The sequence below is a fragment of the Hemitrygon akajei genome, chromosome 12, assembly GCF_048418815.1.
Source record: "Hemitrygon akajei chromosome 12, sHemAka1.3, whole genome shotgun sequence".
Taxonomy (NCBI): domain Eukaryota; kingdom Metazoa; phylum Chordata; class Chondrichthyes; order Myliobatiformes; family Dasyatidae; genus Hemitrygon; species Hemitrygon akajei.
Window position 1 is genome coordinate 53,064,529 of NC_133135.1, and position 17,136 is coordinate 53,081,664.

A 17,136-nucleotide genomic window follows, 5' to 3' on the forward strand; every position below is an offset into this window, starting at 1 on the left:
TACAAGACGTCTCTAATTTCATCAAGATGTTGTTGCAAATCCCAATTATGATGCCCAGACTATACATAATATACCATCTGAGACTCAGCCTGTAATTTGCAAAAGCTGATATCACTACTTTATTTTTGTATTCAATGTATTTCATAAAATCAAACGTGTTCAACCCCTGGTTTCTCTTTCTTGTGCTGCCCTCTTACAAAACAGTACCTTTTAAATGACGGTGTTGCTTCATGTAGTCCTCCCCCATTTACTCTTTCACTTGGAAGTAAGAGATCTTGTGAGCAAAGAGCTATCCCTGACATCTGACCAAGAGTTATTCATCAAAGAACATCCCAAAAGCCAGATAACCTGATTAGGTCAACTTCTGGAGGAGTACAATGCACAAACTGACTCATATTTTCTGCATTCTAACAGCAGCCTCATCTGGAAACCTTTTGAAGTGCTTCATCTCAACTTCCCTTCCATTAACAAATCTGTGCTCTGGCATCTACTATTTCCTTTTATATTCCATTCAGTTAGATAGATAGATAGATAGATAGATAGATAGATACTTTATTCATCCCCATGGGGAAATTAAACTTTTTTCCAATGTCCCATACACTTGTTGTAGCAAAACTAATTACATACAGTACTTAACTCAGTAAAAAAAAATATGATATGCATCTAAATCACTATCTCAAAAAGCATTAATAATAGCTTAAAAAAAGTTCTTAAGTCCTTGCGGTAGAATTGTAAAGCCTAATGGCATTGGGGAGTATTGACCTCTTCATCCTGTCTGAGGAGCATTGCATCGATAGTAACCTGTCACTGAAACTGCTTCTCTGTCTCTGGATGGTGCTATGTAGAGGATGTTCAGAGTTTTCCATAATTGATCGTAGCCTACTCAGCGCCCTTCGCTCAGCTACCGATGTTAAACTCTCCAGTACTTTGCCCACGACAGAGCCCACCTTCCTTACCAGCTTATTAAGACGTGAGGCGTCCCTCTTCTTAATGCTTCCTCCCCAACACGCCACCACAAAGAAGAGGGCGCTCTCCACAACTGACCTATAGAACATCTTCAGCATCTCACTACAGACATTGAATGACGCCAACCTTCTAAGGAAGTACAGAGTTATGGAGTTGTTCTTTGACATTTTGAATTATTATCATTCTAGTCTTTTCTAACACTTCACAAATGAAAACTGCATAGCAGAATGACTCACCTGTTGAAATGTAGCTTGAATGAGATTAGATGGGAACATGTTCCTTTAAGAGCAAAAAAAAAACAAAAATAAAGATACTTAGTGTTAGTAGGCGGTAGCAATATAAAGTATGTTCCAATTATAGTTGCAGTAAATCCCAATGAACAGTTACCATAACAAGGGAAATCAGGGGATAGAAGATTCAAAGCTTTTACCAATTCATTAAAGTTGTCAAATGAAGAATGTTAGTACCAATATTCACAATTATTTGGTTGGGCCAGGCCCTGGAATTACTGATCCTAGTAATGTAACACATGAATTTATTTTCATCACATGCAGAAAGTCTAATTTGCAGGCCTGAAGCATCTTGAGTTCCTTCAATGACAGAGGTTCCAATAGTACACTACGTAAGTCCATCTGCCCAAAAACTCCCAGTGGCTTTAACAGTGGACAACACCTGGCTCCAATTTTGTCAGCGAATGAAGCAATGAGTATTTTTAAATGCCTGACATATCCCACTCTTGTTGAAAATTAAGCAAATAATTTCTTAAACGTAAAGTTTTAAAAATCTAAGATAATTGTGATTATAAATAATTAAAAACGTCAGGCTGAACTGTATTTTTAAGCAATTTATCTTCCCTTTCTATCATAGCGCTCTCCCACCCATGGAAATCAATGAGCTCACACCCAGGTCAGTCAGTTCTCCAACATAATTTCTTGGAAATCTCAACAAATTAAGTTCCATGAAACAGTGGACCATTCTGATTTACTGAAGCAAGAGAGGGTATATCACTTGTCCACTCTTGATGTAGATAATGATACACTTAATAATGGTAGAATTGCTAATATTTAATTATTTAGGAATTGACCATTGAGCCGTAAATTTATATCTAATAAAGAAATACTAAAACTTAAAATGTTAGATATTGAAATGATTACAGTTCTGGCTGTGCTGATTATTAACCTTGGATTTTGCTTTTAATTAACACATAATAATTGTTTTAAAAGGACTGTTGTTATATTAATGAGTAACATTAATTCATTATCCTTTTATCGATATGTCCAGCAATAAAATTCCTCCAGTTCTCAGATATGAAAAGTTATAATTTACATTCAGCCGTCTTCAAGATACTTTAAATGTTCTCCAGAAATTCATTCCAGTGATCTATTTGTTTATGAAATGGTGAATTAACAGGTCTCTAAGCTCAGCTGAATACTAATAATAAATAGAACCTGGACTATTGTCCTCTTCCTTTCCTGGGCTGAGGAAATTTGGTGTCACCACTGACTAACCCAGGCCATGAAATGAACACAGACCCTCCCATGACTCAGTGTCATACTGGACAATGTATTAACTGGCCCAGTGTGGAGGTTGATCTCTGATAAATATGTAGATAAATATGTATTGTAACACATAATTTATCATTCTCCAATTTCATGAAATATAAAGGCATATAATTCAGAACAGCAAAGATTCAAAATGGTTTTGACAACAGATCAGGGATACCACCTCTAATCAGGATTACCAAATAAAATTTGACACAGTCACATTGTAGCTCATTTGACCAAATCTTGTTCAAAGAGGAAGGCTTTTTAGAGTATCACAATGGAAGAAGAAAGAGGTATTAGAATGAGAATCAGAATCAGGTTTAATATCACCGACATATGTTATGAAATTTGTTAGCTTTGCAGCAGCAGTAAACTACAATACATAATAATAGAGGGAAAAAACATAGATTACAGTAAGTATATACATGTGTGTGTGTGTATATATATAGATAAATTAAATAAGTAGTGCAAAAGAATAGAAAAGTGGTGAGGTAGTGTTCTTGGGTTCAATGTCCATTCAGAAATCAGATGGCAGAGGGGAAGAAGCTGTTTCTGAGTCATCGAATGTGGATCTTCTTCCTGATAGCAGCAATGAGAAGAGGGCACGTCCTGGGTGATGGGGGCCCTTAACGATGGACGGTGACTTTTTGAGTCTATGGAGGCTAGTGCCCATGATGCAGATGACTTAGTTTACAATTTTCTGCCACTTACTTCAATGGTGTACAGTAGCTCTCCCACCACCCCCCACCCCCATACCAGACGCTGATGCAGCCGGTATGAATTATGGAGCTTGGAATCGCTGAAAGCTTGGCAACAGTTGGTGAAACAATTAATGTTGGGAATTCACGAAAGAACAGAAATGGAGGAGATTGCAGAGATCTACATTTTCATCCAGGTCATTTATATATATCACATTTGCACAGAGATCTTGGGATCCAAGTTCATAGCTCCTTGAAAGTGGCAAGAAGCTTATGGAATGCTTGCTTTCATTAATCGAGGCTTTGAGTTCAAAAGTCAGAAGGTTATGTTGCAATTTTATAAAACTCTGGTTAGGCTGCATCTGCAGTATTGTGTACAGTTCTTGTCACCCAACTATAAAAGGGATGTTGAAGGATGAGAGGGTGCAGTAGAGGTTTACTAGGATGCTTCCTGGTTTCGAGGGCATGCGCTATCACGAGAGGCTGGATAAACTTGAGTTGTTTTCTCCAGAGTGCCGGAAGCTGAGGAGAGACCTGATAAAGGTTTACAAGATGATGGGAGGCATAGATAGAGTGGACAGAGTTTCTGTTTCCCAGGGCATACATTGAAGTTCAGAGAGGGTAGTTTCAAGGGGGTTGTGAAGGCTAGGTTTTTTACTCAAAGAGTAATTGATGCCTGGAATGCACTGCCTGGTATGGTGGTAGAGGTAAATATATTAGAGGCTTTTAAGAGACATTTGGATAAGCACATGGATGTAAGAAAGATGAAGGGATATGGACATGGTGTAAGTAGGGGGGGGGGGGGGGGTTGGTGTTTGGGTGTTTTTGATTTGCTTTTTAGCTGCTTCGGCACAACATTATTAGCAAATGGCCTGTTCCTGTGTCACACTTTTCTATGTTCTACCGGAGGGCATGCATTTAAATGAGAGAGGTTCAGTTCAAAGGAGGTATGCAGAAAGACTGCGGTCAGGACTGGCAGTGAAGGCAATTATGAAGGAGGCATTTAAGAGGCTTTTAGATAGAGGCATAAATATATGAACCTTGTGTAAGCAGAACAGACTAGTTTAGGGTCTCGGCCCGAAACGTTGACTATACTTTTTTCCATAAACGCTTTTTGGTCTGCTGAGTTCCTCTAACATTTTGTGTGTGTTGCTCAGATTTTCAGCATCTGCAGATTTACTCTTGTTTGTAATTACTAGTTCAATTAGTTCAGCATCACATCATGGGCCAAAGGGAGTGTTCCTATGCTGTACTAACTTAATACTAGGTGTGATATGGGTAGCAAACCACTTTCCCACCCCAAGTCTCTCAGGCTCCACTGTCACCTCTTGGTTCCTCAGAGCCTCCATCTTCCTCCCATTCCTTCTTCCCTCTACAACTCTCCTCTCTCCTCTGGCACCCCCCATTGCTCTGCGACTACACCGGTGCCAAGCTGTATCAGCCCTTGCCCTTCCCTTGGACAACATCAGTGTCATGGAGAGGGGAGACTTGCAGCATGGGCAACTGCTGGTCTTCCATACAACCCTGCCCAGGCCTGCGCCCTGGAAACCTTCCAAGGCGCAAATCCATGGTCTCTCAAGACTAACAGATGCCTATTTTTCTTTTTGTTTTTGGTACAATTTAGGCCATTTTCAGATTGTGTTGATAAAGCTGAATGGACCAATTGGTTAGTAGCTTGCTTCAGCATAATCTGTGTTGTTGGCCACCATTTTTGATCCACATCAATCCCTTAAATAAATCTGTATTTTACAGCTGTCCAGAATTTTTAGTAGGCTTTAAACTAAACACATTCACCTGAAATTGTCTTGATCATTGTTATTCACATCTGAAAAAATAATTAGTTTTTCACACATATTTGATCATAAATATCTAATGCAAAATATTTAATTAATTACTCTGGTCAGTCAGGAAGGGATACAGCTTTGTCATGTTCTGATTCTTTCTGTTCACTTTCAATAGGTCACTGTTCCCCAGATCAGCCATGATATTATTGAATGGCAGAACAGGCTCAACAGGCCAGTTAGCCTATTCCTGCTCCTCTTTCTTATGTTATGTTTCTACACACCTAAAGAGAATGCACGGACATATCAGCGTTTAGAGGATTCACACTGGGCCTGTAACATACAGGCTGACATGCATGAAATTATGAAGCAGGGAAATTTTGAGTGAAGTGAAGGAGGAGGTTGAAAGATGAGAGCTTTAATAAGTATGATATTATGATTGTTACAGAGACAAGATGATAGAAATTTCTACATTGCTTGAAAGGGTGCACAAAATTGGCACCTGGTGGCAGATCCAACTAGTTCTATGCAAGGTGTCAAGGGATGAGCATTGCAAAGAGGGATTATAGGGTGAAAGCGGAAGCGAGCAAGACACAGAAAGCCAGCTGGGCAAGATCAAGGCCCTGATAGATGAGGTGGAGGCGGTGGGGAAGAGAGGTCAGTATTCATATTGGGAACCTTTAGAACCTTAGTGAAGAGGCTGAGGTGGGATTGTGCAGCAAGATGATTAGTTAATGGTAGTCCTCACTGCAAGGTAATGGATGCTGCAGAATCCCCAGAGCCAATAACACCAACGTAGCACCCAACAATCTAGAAGATGTGGTTTGGTGTGGTTGGTGGCGACATTGATGGGCCTCATACGTACACAGGCATTTTGCCCAATGACAGCAAAATAAACAGTAAATGCTATTTACTATCACTGTATGCCTCTGGCAGGTCTCCATGTGTATGCCCACTGCACACATTCAAGGTAGTGAATTACAATTAGCAAAGCAGATTCCGGAGACAATTCATTGGTGCTCCACATCAGACCATAAGGCTGTAAGACATAGGAGCAGAATTAGGCCTTTTGTCCCATCAAGTCTGCTCTGCCATTCAATCATGGCTGATCCTATCTTTCCCCTCCTCAGCCTCACAAGCTTGCACTATGCATGCAAATTTCTAGCCAAGAAATATTCAAACAGACAAGATATACATCTTACTTTAGAGGCATAACACCCATCAAATGCCCATGGGTTTTTTGAATTTCATTTAGGTGTGCAAGTGAGAACTTAGAAGAACTATAAGGTTGAGATGACACCTCTCACGACTACTTTATTCAGATTTTAGTTAACCTGTGAAAATAACAATGTGACTGCAATGCAGTCCATAAAAACTAAATATTAGTTGTGATATATTTTGATGTACAAGTGACATTTGTGGATCTTGAAATATGGGCAGCAAAATTGTAGATAAATTCCAATGAATTCAGTCACTGAAGTTTTAAAAATATTTTTAACGTGCTTCAACAAGTGTATTTTCAATTTAGCATAACTGGGTAATTTTTGTAACATGGAACATAGAGCCATGCATCACAGTATAAGTGCTTCAGCCTATAGTGCTGTGCCAACCTTTTAATCTACTCCAGAATCAATCCAGACCATTTCTCCCACATAGTCCTCCATTTTTTTTCATCCATCTGCCTTTCTTAAATGTCACTGAAGTATCTGCCTCTACCACCACCCCAATAGTGAATTCCATGAACCTAGCCCACTCTGTGTGAAAAAAATACTTCTGACATCCCTCCCACCCCCCCATTCCTTCCTCCAATCACCTTAAAATTATACTCTTTCACGTTAGCTATTACCACCCTGAGAAAAATATGCTGGCTGCTCACTCCGTCAATGCCTCTTATCATCATATACACCTCTATAAAGTCACCTCTCATCCTCCTTTGCTTCAAAGAGAAAACCCCTAGCTTGCTCAACCTTTTCTCATAAACTTGCTCTTTATTCCATGCACTATCCTAGTAAATTTTCTTTACACTTTTTCTAAAACTTCCACATCCTTCCTAAAAAGTGGTGACCAGAACTGAACACAATACTCTAAGCATGGTCTAACCGGGGTCTTGTAAAACTGCAACATTACCCTGTGACTCTTGAACACAATCCCCAGACTAATAAAGACCAACAAATGATATGCCTTCTTAACAACCCTATCAACGAGTGGCAACATTGAGGGATCTATAGACATTGATTCCCAAATACCTCTATTCCTCTACATGATCAAGAATTCTGTGCAGGAACTTTCAAAGTTCAAAATAAACATATTTTCAAAGTACATATATGTCACCATATACAATCCTGAGATCCATTTTCTTGTGGGCATACTTGATAACTCTTCATAATAAAAATCATAACAGAATCAATGAAAGACTGCACCAACTTGGAAGTTCAACCAGTATGTGAAAGACAACAAACTGTGCAAATAGAAAAAGAAAGAAATAATAATAACAAATAAATAAGCAATAAATATTGAGAACATAAGATGAAGAGTCCTTGAAAGTGAATCCATTGGTTGTGGGAACATTTCAAAGATGGGGCAAGTGAAGTTGAGTGAAGTTGAATGAACTTTGAGGGATCTATAGACGTGATACTTCTGTTCCTCTACATTGGAAAAAGGAATGTTAGGAAACTACAATGGGCTGGCTATGGAGATAATCTATTTGGCTGATAAACACATCATTAAAGAAGTAAATAGTTACTAAATTGTTTTAAAAGATACAATCCACAATCACAAAATAATCATAATATTACAAATAGTGAAACAAAAGGGCAAATATGGCATGTAAAGTTCCTTCCAGAATCAAACCATTCTTATGATGTCTTGAAATTTTGCTTTTCATGATGGGCAGTGTTTAATGCAAAATTATTAAGAACTCAGTTAAAACTCCTACAACTCATTTTGCATGGAGCCTTTGTAGCCAGCTGAGAAATCAAACATTCATCATTCAGAAACATCTGAAGATCTGCAGATGCTAGAAATCCAAAGCAACACAATCAGTCCCGATGAAGGATCTCAGCCTGAAATATCGATTGTTTACTTTTTTCCATAGAAGCTGCCTGGCCTGTTGAGTTCCTCCAGCATTTTGTGTGTGCTCCATTCATCATTCAGTCCAGCATTGAAGTCTGATCACATTAGTAAATGAATTGTTGTTACTTCATTCAAATAGCTGACATTATGAGTTGGTAACCTATTTGGGAGAAATATCAAGATTGACCTAAAATGACCTAAATCTGCCATTCATCTCCAAAAAGTAGGTTATAGATCAATTGTTGACAATGATTTCAAGTTGCTCTCCCCATCGAAAATTATGTTTTAAAAGTTCATAATTTAGGCACAGTAAGACATTTTAAAAAATTAAGTGTGAAGAACATGATTAGGTTCAAATTTACTTCTGGCTTAAGCATAGCTAGAGTATAATTTTATCTGTTTGTTGCCATTTGCCTGAACTAATTTAACTAACTTTTTAAAGTGCAATGTTCGAGCTGGAAACTTAAAAAAGATTTCAAAGGTTAAAATAGATAGGCCTAACTGAGAGAAATAAAAACTAATCTTTCAGCTTATATACATTTTTTTACAAAATGCTTCAAATGATGGTTTGCTTATTTAACTAAGTTAAATTTAAATCTAAGTTTGAATGAAGTTACCTTAACTGTCTTACAATAAGACTGAGAAATATTTGAAAGATATGATTATTCACCACACTTTCACACTACCCACTGTTACATGACCATGGTTTTGTACTGTGGGTGTCACTTTAAAATGCTTAAACAAGGCAGGACTATGACATCAGTATAACAAGTTGCGACAGACCGCTGGGACTTTCAGTATAGAGAGAGAGAGTGTGAAAGCTTTGGACTGCAGGCAGGAACAGCTCATTATCATATGGGTAAAGTCTGATACTTTCCCATGTCCAAAGGATTGGGTTGATTAATGGCACACGGTGCACATTGGATGTGTGACTGTCACTTCGTATGATCCATACATGAATTTTGTTGGAGTGTCCTGTAGCAACCACTTTTGTTAACCCTTACCTGGCTTCAGGTGCGCTATGTGGTAACCACTTGTGCAAAGGGATATTCTGTAACTGTCACCTTGTGGGATTTCTACATGGATTTCAGAATGACTCGACGGAAAAGATCTTCGGCGACTGTTACTTCATTTTTCCCACTGTGGAACCTGTGGAATTTTTCGTGATCGCCTCCTCACTACATTTTAATGTGGATTTACAAATCTCTCCCCTCATTTATTCCCTGGATTACTGAACCTTTCTAGTTTGCCATCTTAAGACTTTTAAGAACTATTCCTAAGCTTGACAGTTTGGGAGCCACACATGCATAACACTGTTAACTTCTCTTTATTTTGTTTGTTTTTTTCTGTATTTTGAGTAGATGCTAATAAAGATAGTGGATTTAACATTAAAACCTGACTCAGTTGTGATCTATTGCTGCTGGTGTGTAACACAAATTGGGGGCTCATCCAGGATTTGAACCTGTGACCTCTTGCATCATCAACTGACAGGGCAGAATAAGCCTGCTGAGCCTTACCCTTAATTACATTCTGTAACAGGAGAGGCCAACCATCCCTGGGCCACCATAGGCTCTGAGCTTTTTCTCAAAATGCTGAAAGTATTTATCAACCTTAGCTTCATGAAATGGAGAGACCAATTTAACTTCCCAACTGGCAACAAACCTATCACCAGAGTCAAACATTGAACAACCTTGCTGTAGCTTCTCTAACCTTTCTAGCTCAAATTTGCTTTGTTTGTCTGCTTTCACAGCCTCAAACTGTCTTTGTCTGTCCTTTTCCGCAGCTTCAAATTGCCTTTGTCTTTCTCTGTCCTCTAATTTAAGTGTCTCTAACCTTATTTGTTCCAGCTGTAACTGATGCTCAGCTGGTTTCCTTTCAGGAAACAATTGTAACACCACCTCTTTAAACACATTTGTAGATACATAATGCTCAGCTATTCCCCTCTGGATCTCTGCCTTTCTCATAGCCAGTTTTACCGTAACAAATCCCAGCTGTTTAGCAATGGCCAACAAGTCATCCTTTCTGGCGTCCCCTAATGCCTCAGTTTTAAGGAATTTTAAAGTTTTAAATAATAACACAAGTAAAGAGAATAGTAAAGTATTTGAATTTTCAAATTTCTGTCCAACAATTACATTAAAGATTCTTTATATTAATCCTTTATTAAAGATGCATTGCTTTAAGTCTATTATATTGCATCATATGATAATCTAGGTGAGAATAATTAGAATAATATAGGCCAGGAATTAAGGTCTTCCTTGTCCTGATGAAGGATCTTGGCCTGAAACGTGACTGTTCATTCATTTCCATCATTAGTGCCTGACCTGCTGAGTTCCTCCAGCATTTTGTGTTTGTTGCTCTGGATTTCCAGCATCTGTAGAATCTCTTATGATTCACCCTTACTGTTTTATATGTCTCAATGCCATCACATATGGAGCAGTTGTCCTCAGTAGACTTGATAATTTTATCTTCACCAACACATTCCTTCAGGGGAGTGCAATTGCTCCACTCAGTGGACAAGCTTAGATTTGACAAGGAAGGCACAAGATAAATTAATTCATTAAAAGTTCAAAGTACATTGATTATCAAAGTACGTCTATCACATACAACCTTGAGATTCATCTTCTTGCAGGAACTCACAAAGCAAAGAAACACAATACAATCAGCAAAAAAACACACACAGCAAAGACTGACAAATATCTAATGTGTGAAAAAAAGAACAATAAAAAATGTAAAGAAATAACACATTGAACATGAACTGCAGAGTCCCGAAAGTGAGCCCACAGCTGCAGAGTCAGTTCAGCACTGAGGCGAGTGAAGTCTGTCCAGGAGCCCGATGACCCCAGGGCAATAACTGTTTATGAACCTGACAGCCTGGGACCCAAGGCTCCTGTACCTCCTGCAAGAAGAGAGGGAGACAGGTCAATGCAGGCAGATGGGACGGGCTATGGTGAGGGATCTTGGCTGGCAAGGAGAAGAACATTGTTTTTTTTACCTTTCTTGTTCCCCAACACTTTAATCTGGCTTGATGCTTTAATGGAGGCTGGATATTGATTTGTTTTCCACTCTTGGGCCATTTCCACTCTCGAATCTTGATGTTTTAATCTGGCTCGGCTCTTTAATTGGCGCGGACTGGGAGCTAAACATCTGTTCGTTTCCTGCTCTCAAGCCTTGATGCCTTAATCTGGTCTGAAGTCTGATGTGCCCCAGACTGTCACCATAGCGATGGCTGCTTCGGTGATGACCATATCTGCATTCTTGAGAGTCAAGTTCACTGAATCCTTCCAGGAGATTGTAAAATTGTTAGCTCATTTAGATGGTTCAAAAGCACACTTCTTAAAGGGAAATTACAGGCTGCGGATTGCAGTGATCACAGTCCAGAAGTAATATATCTAGTAGGATTACCTAGTAGTTTTGTGAGCTGCTTGAAAAACGTCACCATATATCACCAGCACCATCTTGAATGGCACATTACATCATTTAAATTAAAAAGAATCATATTATCTAATTCTGGCACTGCATCTGCAGGAAAAATTACCATTGAACTATTGTAGACACACAGAAACCTTATAAAAGACTAATATGTTTATTATTATAAAGGTCAGCTTTGTGGCATTATATATATGTTTTGAAAACCTTCTCAACTTATAAAGTGAAATGAACTTGTAAATAACTTTGCAAATGTACAATTTCTTCAATGAAAAGAAGAACTGAAGCATTATACTGGTGGAGCAGGTAGTGCTGCTGTCTCAGAACTCCAATGACATGGCTTGTTCCTGACCTCAGACATCATCTGTGTGGTGGTTTCATATTTCACTAGGAACAGATGCATCCATCTTCTCCCACGTTCATGGTTTGTAGATTAACTGGCTACCGTAAATTGTCCCTGGTAGTGGTGGGTGACAAAGAATCAGGGTGAAGTCGAGGGGCATTTAGAAGAGAACAGGGAAATAAGTAGGGAATGTAATTGATGGAATTATTCTGAGAGCTAGCATTGGAGCAATGGGCCAAATGTTTTAAGAAAACAGTGAAATCTGAGACAATGCTCCACGTACCGTATCAGATCCAACAAAGCATCAGCAGAGCTCATGATTGGCTTTCCACTGTCCTCAGTGTTCTCCTTCTGGGCTGCACCACCAGGATGGATGATGGACACCATAATTATTCCAATAACAACAGCCACAAATGTGGTCCAAAGATAGTAGGCAATTGTGATGAGACCCAATCGACTTGAAGCTTTTGCATCTAAAGCAGCCAGTCCAGACATCAAGCTGAAAATCAAACACGAAGAGAGTCTCCTGAGCATAGTTCTCCAAAAATTACTCACTTAACTCATGGCTCATTTAGGGTGTCATAGATATCAGTTACCTCATTGGAATAAAAGGCTTAACATGTAAGAACACAAGAAATAGAGGCAGAAAAGAGTTGACAGGTCCCTTTTGCTTGCTCCACTGTTCAATTAGATTATGGATCACTTCCTTAGCTCTACTCTCCTGTAGTCTCAATTCCCTTAATATCCAAATATCTATCAAATGGTGTCTTAAATATATTTGTCAACTGAGCATCCACCTATCTCTTGGGTAGAGAATTCCAAAGATTTATTGTCCTCTAGGTGAAGAGATTTCTTCTCACTTGAATTCTACATGTCCAACCACTTAGGTTTCTGGTTCTAGACAGACGTATCAGGGAAAAGGTACCCCTGCATCTACCTTGTCAGCTCCAGTAGAAACGTGTATGCTTCAGTGAGTTCATCTCCTGTGCCTCAAAATGCAAGACATTATAGGCCTAGTGTGCTTAATCTCATGAACCAAAAAAAAAATCCCATCCTAGGAATCAATTGGATGAAGCATTATTTCACTCCCTCTATCAAAAATTCATCCATCCTGAGGCAGGGAGACCATATGAAGGTCTGCCTACAATGTTCTGTTTGTCCCAGGCCCCTGTATAATTCCAGTAAGACTTCCTTTGGTGAAGGGTCTAACATTAAGTTGAATGGCTTTTTGACCTAAAGTATAAACTCTATTTCTCTTTCCACAGTCGCTTCATGATCAGCTGAGTGTTTTCATGAACAACTGTGTTTGTTTTCCTAATTTCTAATTTCCAGTATCTGCAATTATTTTTGATTTTCCAAAACCTCTTAACTCTTGTACTCAGATCTTCTTGCGTGGAAGACCAATATACCACTTGATTCCTTAATTGCTTAGTGTTCCTGCATATTAACTTTCAGTGATTTCTACACAAAGATACACATGGCCCAATGAAAATGAACACTCTTTAATCTCTCTCCATTTATAAAATACTCTGATCTTCTATGTTTTCTACCAAAGTGCTCGATCTCCAACTCTTCCATATTACATTCCATCTGTCATGCCTACATCTATTCATTTAACTTACATTCTTCACAAAACCCCACAACCACACGTCATCAGCAAATGTATCTTGGTTACTAAAATAGACCAGGAACAGTTACAGCTTTGGTTCCCTGTTGCATGTTATCAGACATAGCCATCCAGCCCAAAAATTATCCATTCAATCTTTCTCTCTGCTTTCAGCTTTGAATCCATGTCAGTACATTATCCTTAATCTCACACATTTAATTGTTTCATAATCTCTTGTGTGCCACCTTATTGAAGATCTCCTGAAAGTTCAAATAAACCCTATCCATTGCTTTCACTGGTTACAATTTCAAAGAAACAGATTTGTCAAACATGTCTTTTTCATCAACACCATAATAACATCTATGTATGTTGTTACCAATTTGTTAATGATAAATTCTAGTATTTTCTCTACAACCATTTTCAGGTAACAGCTTTCCTATTTCATTCCTGAACTGCAGACTCCAAGTGTTAGATCATGAACCTGAGACAATGACTCCTCAAATATTGGACAAAAATTTTCCCATTCAGATTCCATTAATAATTTGGGAGCTTTAAAATACTATTGTTTCAAACATTCCAGATTTTAGGTGCTACGTCCTTGAGTGATTGAATTTCTCCCTACAAAATTTAGTATCATTCTGATGAGCATACAGCATGTACCTGCCAATGCCAATTTAACTTTCCTAAGGTACACTGCCTAGAACTGAGCAAAGGAACACAGAGAAGACTCTTTAGAAAGTACTCTGTCCTATTCCTTTTAGATCAAATGTGGGTGATCTTGTATTTTGTCATGTTGAAATCCATTTGCTTGTTGTTTAATAAATAACTTGTAATTTTGCAATTTTATCTGCCCTGCTATGGTGTCAGCTATCCCCAGGTCATCCCAAAATTTGACATGGAACATTCTGTACCTCATCCTAGCGGCTATTCAATATTACAAATCGTTGCGGCTGCAGCATAGATTGCTGTGGAATGCCACTAGCCAGATCCTGATACTTTGTTCTTTGCATTATCTTTGCTCTCTGCTTCATGTGAATCTGATCATATCTTAACCTGTCTAAAAGTTGTTCTTTAATCCATTGAGCTCAAGTTTGAACTAAGGTGTTATATTCCCTTATTTTGAAATATTTTATTTTAAAAGTGTATCAGGTTCATACCAAGGCTAGCCACAATAATACTGCCACATTGATGGGTATTCAATAGAAAACAATTCATGAAATCTTTCCAGATTCTACAAGCCACAAGTCTGAAATCTAGTGGGATATTCTCAGTTGCCTGGACAAGTGCAGTTCCGTTACACTCAGGAAGCTCAATGCCTTTTAGCAGTCTATGTGATTGTCACTATATTCACCAACTCAAAAATTCAGTCCCACTGGTGCATTTTGGCATCTGAATTTACAAACGCAACTTGCAAAGTATTTTTCAAAAATCTTCTCAGATTCACTGTGTATGCCCTAAAAAATGGATAAGGGCTACAGGCATATTGGAAAATTTCCTCTTCAAATGACTTTGAAATCAGACTTGGAACTATATTGCAAATTTTACATCGTTGCTGCATCAAAATTCAGGACCTTTCCACCTGACATCACTGTGAGAGTACCTTTACCTCAAACCACAGTAGTTCAAGAAGGCAGCTCAGCATTATTTCCCAGGAAATGAAGGGATGGCAATTACACTCTGCCTTTGCTGGCAGCAACCACACCTCATTAAGGAATATTATAAGAAAATATAATATTCTTCCTCATTTGATGGAGGATGGGTAGGGTGAAGATAGATAAAGAAGAGTCAGGCTGACATATTTCACAAAAACTACCATCAGGCATGTATCCACTCCATCTTGTCCACTGACATATTATTTTCCAGGTATTAACTTTACCAGGTTCCAATATTAAATAGAAAATAACGATGTTCTACTGCAAATGTTCAACCCACATCTAATATTAGTCAAAGTAAATTTATTATCAAAGTATATACATGTCACCATATATAACCTTGAGATTCATATCTTGCAGGTATTCACAAAGAAACAAAATAGAATCAATGAAAAACTACAAATAAAGATGAACAAACAATGTTCAAAAGACAACCCATTGTGCAAATACAAAAAGAAGAAAAAATATCTTATACAGTACTGAGCAAAAGGCTTAGTCACATATATATATAGCTAGAGTGTCTTTTGCATGGTACCGCAGTAATTTTATGTATTGCACAGTACTGCTGCCACACAAAAAATCCCAAATTTCATAACATACGTGAGTGGTGATGAACCTAATTCTGATCTGGGTCTCTTCACCAATCCTACTGAAGGGTCTTGGCCTGAAACATTGACTGTTTACTGTGTGTGTTGCCTGCCCTTATAATTCATACTTTTAAATACAGATTTTTCAACAGTAAAACATATGCTCGAACAAATGCTGGCTGCAGATCAACTGAGAAAAGCAGAGTACTTAAATCTTTTTATATACTATATGAGGATTTTGATTTTGCAGCTTTGAAAGTGCTGACATTAACTTGATTTTTATTCCATAACCTTAACACTACTGATGCCATTTGACACAGACATCAATGTACCGGGAAAAAAGGTGGAGGAAAGAACATGAGTGGGGATGAAATAAGGAGTGCTTTGAAAGGACCAGTATACCTTGGACCTTTGTGGATTGCTGTAGATACAAACACTGTATAGTTCATATTTATTCTGCTGTTTCAATCACATACAATTTTAAAATAGCAAACTCTCACTTAGGTGCCAAAACTTATCAAACTATATTTGTGTTATGGAGACACAAAGGATAGAAATGCTAGGATCGCTATCATTTCTTTTACTTGATGTTGTTACATGTATGACTTAGTTCACTGGGATGGTGAACAGGAGAAATCACTAGAATATCTCAGCCAATGCCTTTTGTCCACAGTGCTGCATATTTGCTGCACAGGATCCATTATCCTGTTTATAACATTAAAGCCATCTCTAACAGTTCTCTGATACAGATGGTTATGAATAGATGAGAGATTTTAGTAATTACAAAATATATAATCCTCCCTAGCAGCGATTAAGTATTAATAGAGATTTCACATTTCTCTACAATACTTATAGTGACATGCTCCAAAACTGATTCAGAATTAAAGCCTTACAAGGAAAATGCTTTTGCTAAACCCATGTTAATGCAGTATTTCCTCCAATATATCAATTTACATTCCAGGCAAAAGACAAGTCTAATGAGCAATTTGTCACTTTTAAGTGTTCTGGTTTTCCTTGCAAATAATTCTTTCAAAGAATATCAGCTCCTCCTTTTTATTCCTCAATGCTTAGCCATAAAACCATATACCCCTTTGAACTGCAAACACGAGAAAATCTGCAGATGCTGGAAATTCAAACAACAACACACACAAAATGCTGGTAGAACACAGCAGGCCAGGCAGCATCCACAGGGAGAAGCTTCGTCCTGACGAAGGGTCTCGGCCCCAAACGTCAACAGCGCTTCTCCCTATAGATGCTGCCTGGCCTGCTGTGTTCTACCAGCATTTTGTGTGTGTTGTTACCCCTTTGAACTGCTACACCAGAATATGGGTGTATGGACCTTCCTATATTTCCCTTGTTCCCTACGGAGAGCTGATTGACTGAGGTTACGTTGTCATCCAGTTCTTTCTGCCAAGGCACTGGCTGTCTCCCCGCCAAAGCAATTCACATCTCTCCTCCTCC

At 38.4% G+C, this 17,136-nt stretch overlaps 1 protein-coding gene across 1 annotated transcript in view; it reads right to left on the minus strand.

Annotated features, from left to right (window-relative positions):
* Positions 1–17,136, minus strand: part of slc1a7a (solute carrier family 1 member 7a) — a 71,230-nt gene that overhangs the window by 35,450 nt on the left and 18,644 nt on the right. The window contains exons 3-4 of the mRNA XM_073063100.1: positions 12,114–12,329; positions 1,203–1,245 (exon numbers count right to left, since the gene is read on the minus strand). Of these exons, the coding sequence (XP_072919201.1) occupies positions 1,203–1,245; positions 12,114–12,329 (259 nt within the window). The remainder of the gene's footprint in view (positions 1–1,202; positions 1,246–12,113; positions 12,330–17,136) is intronic.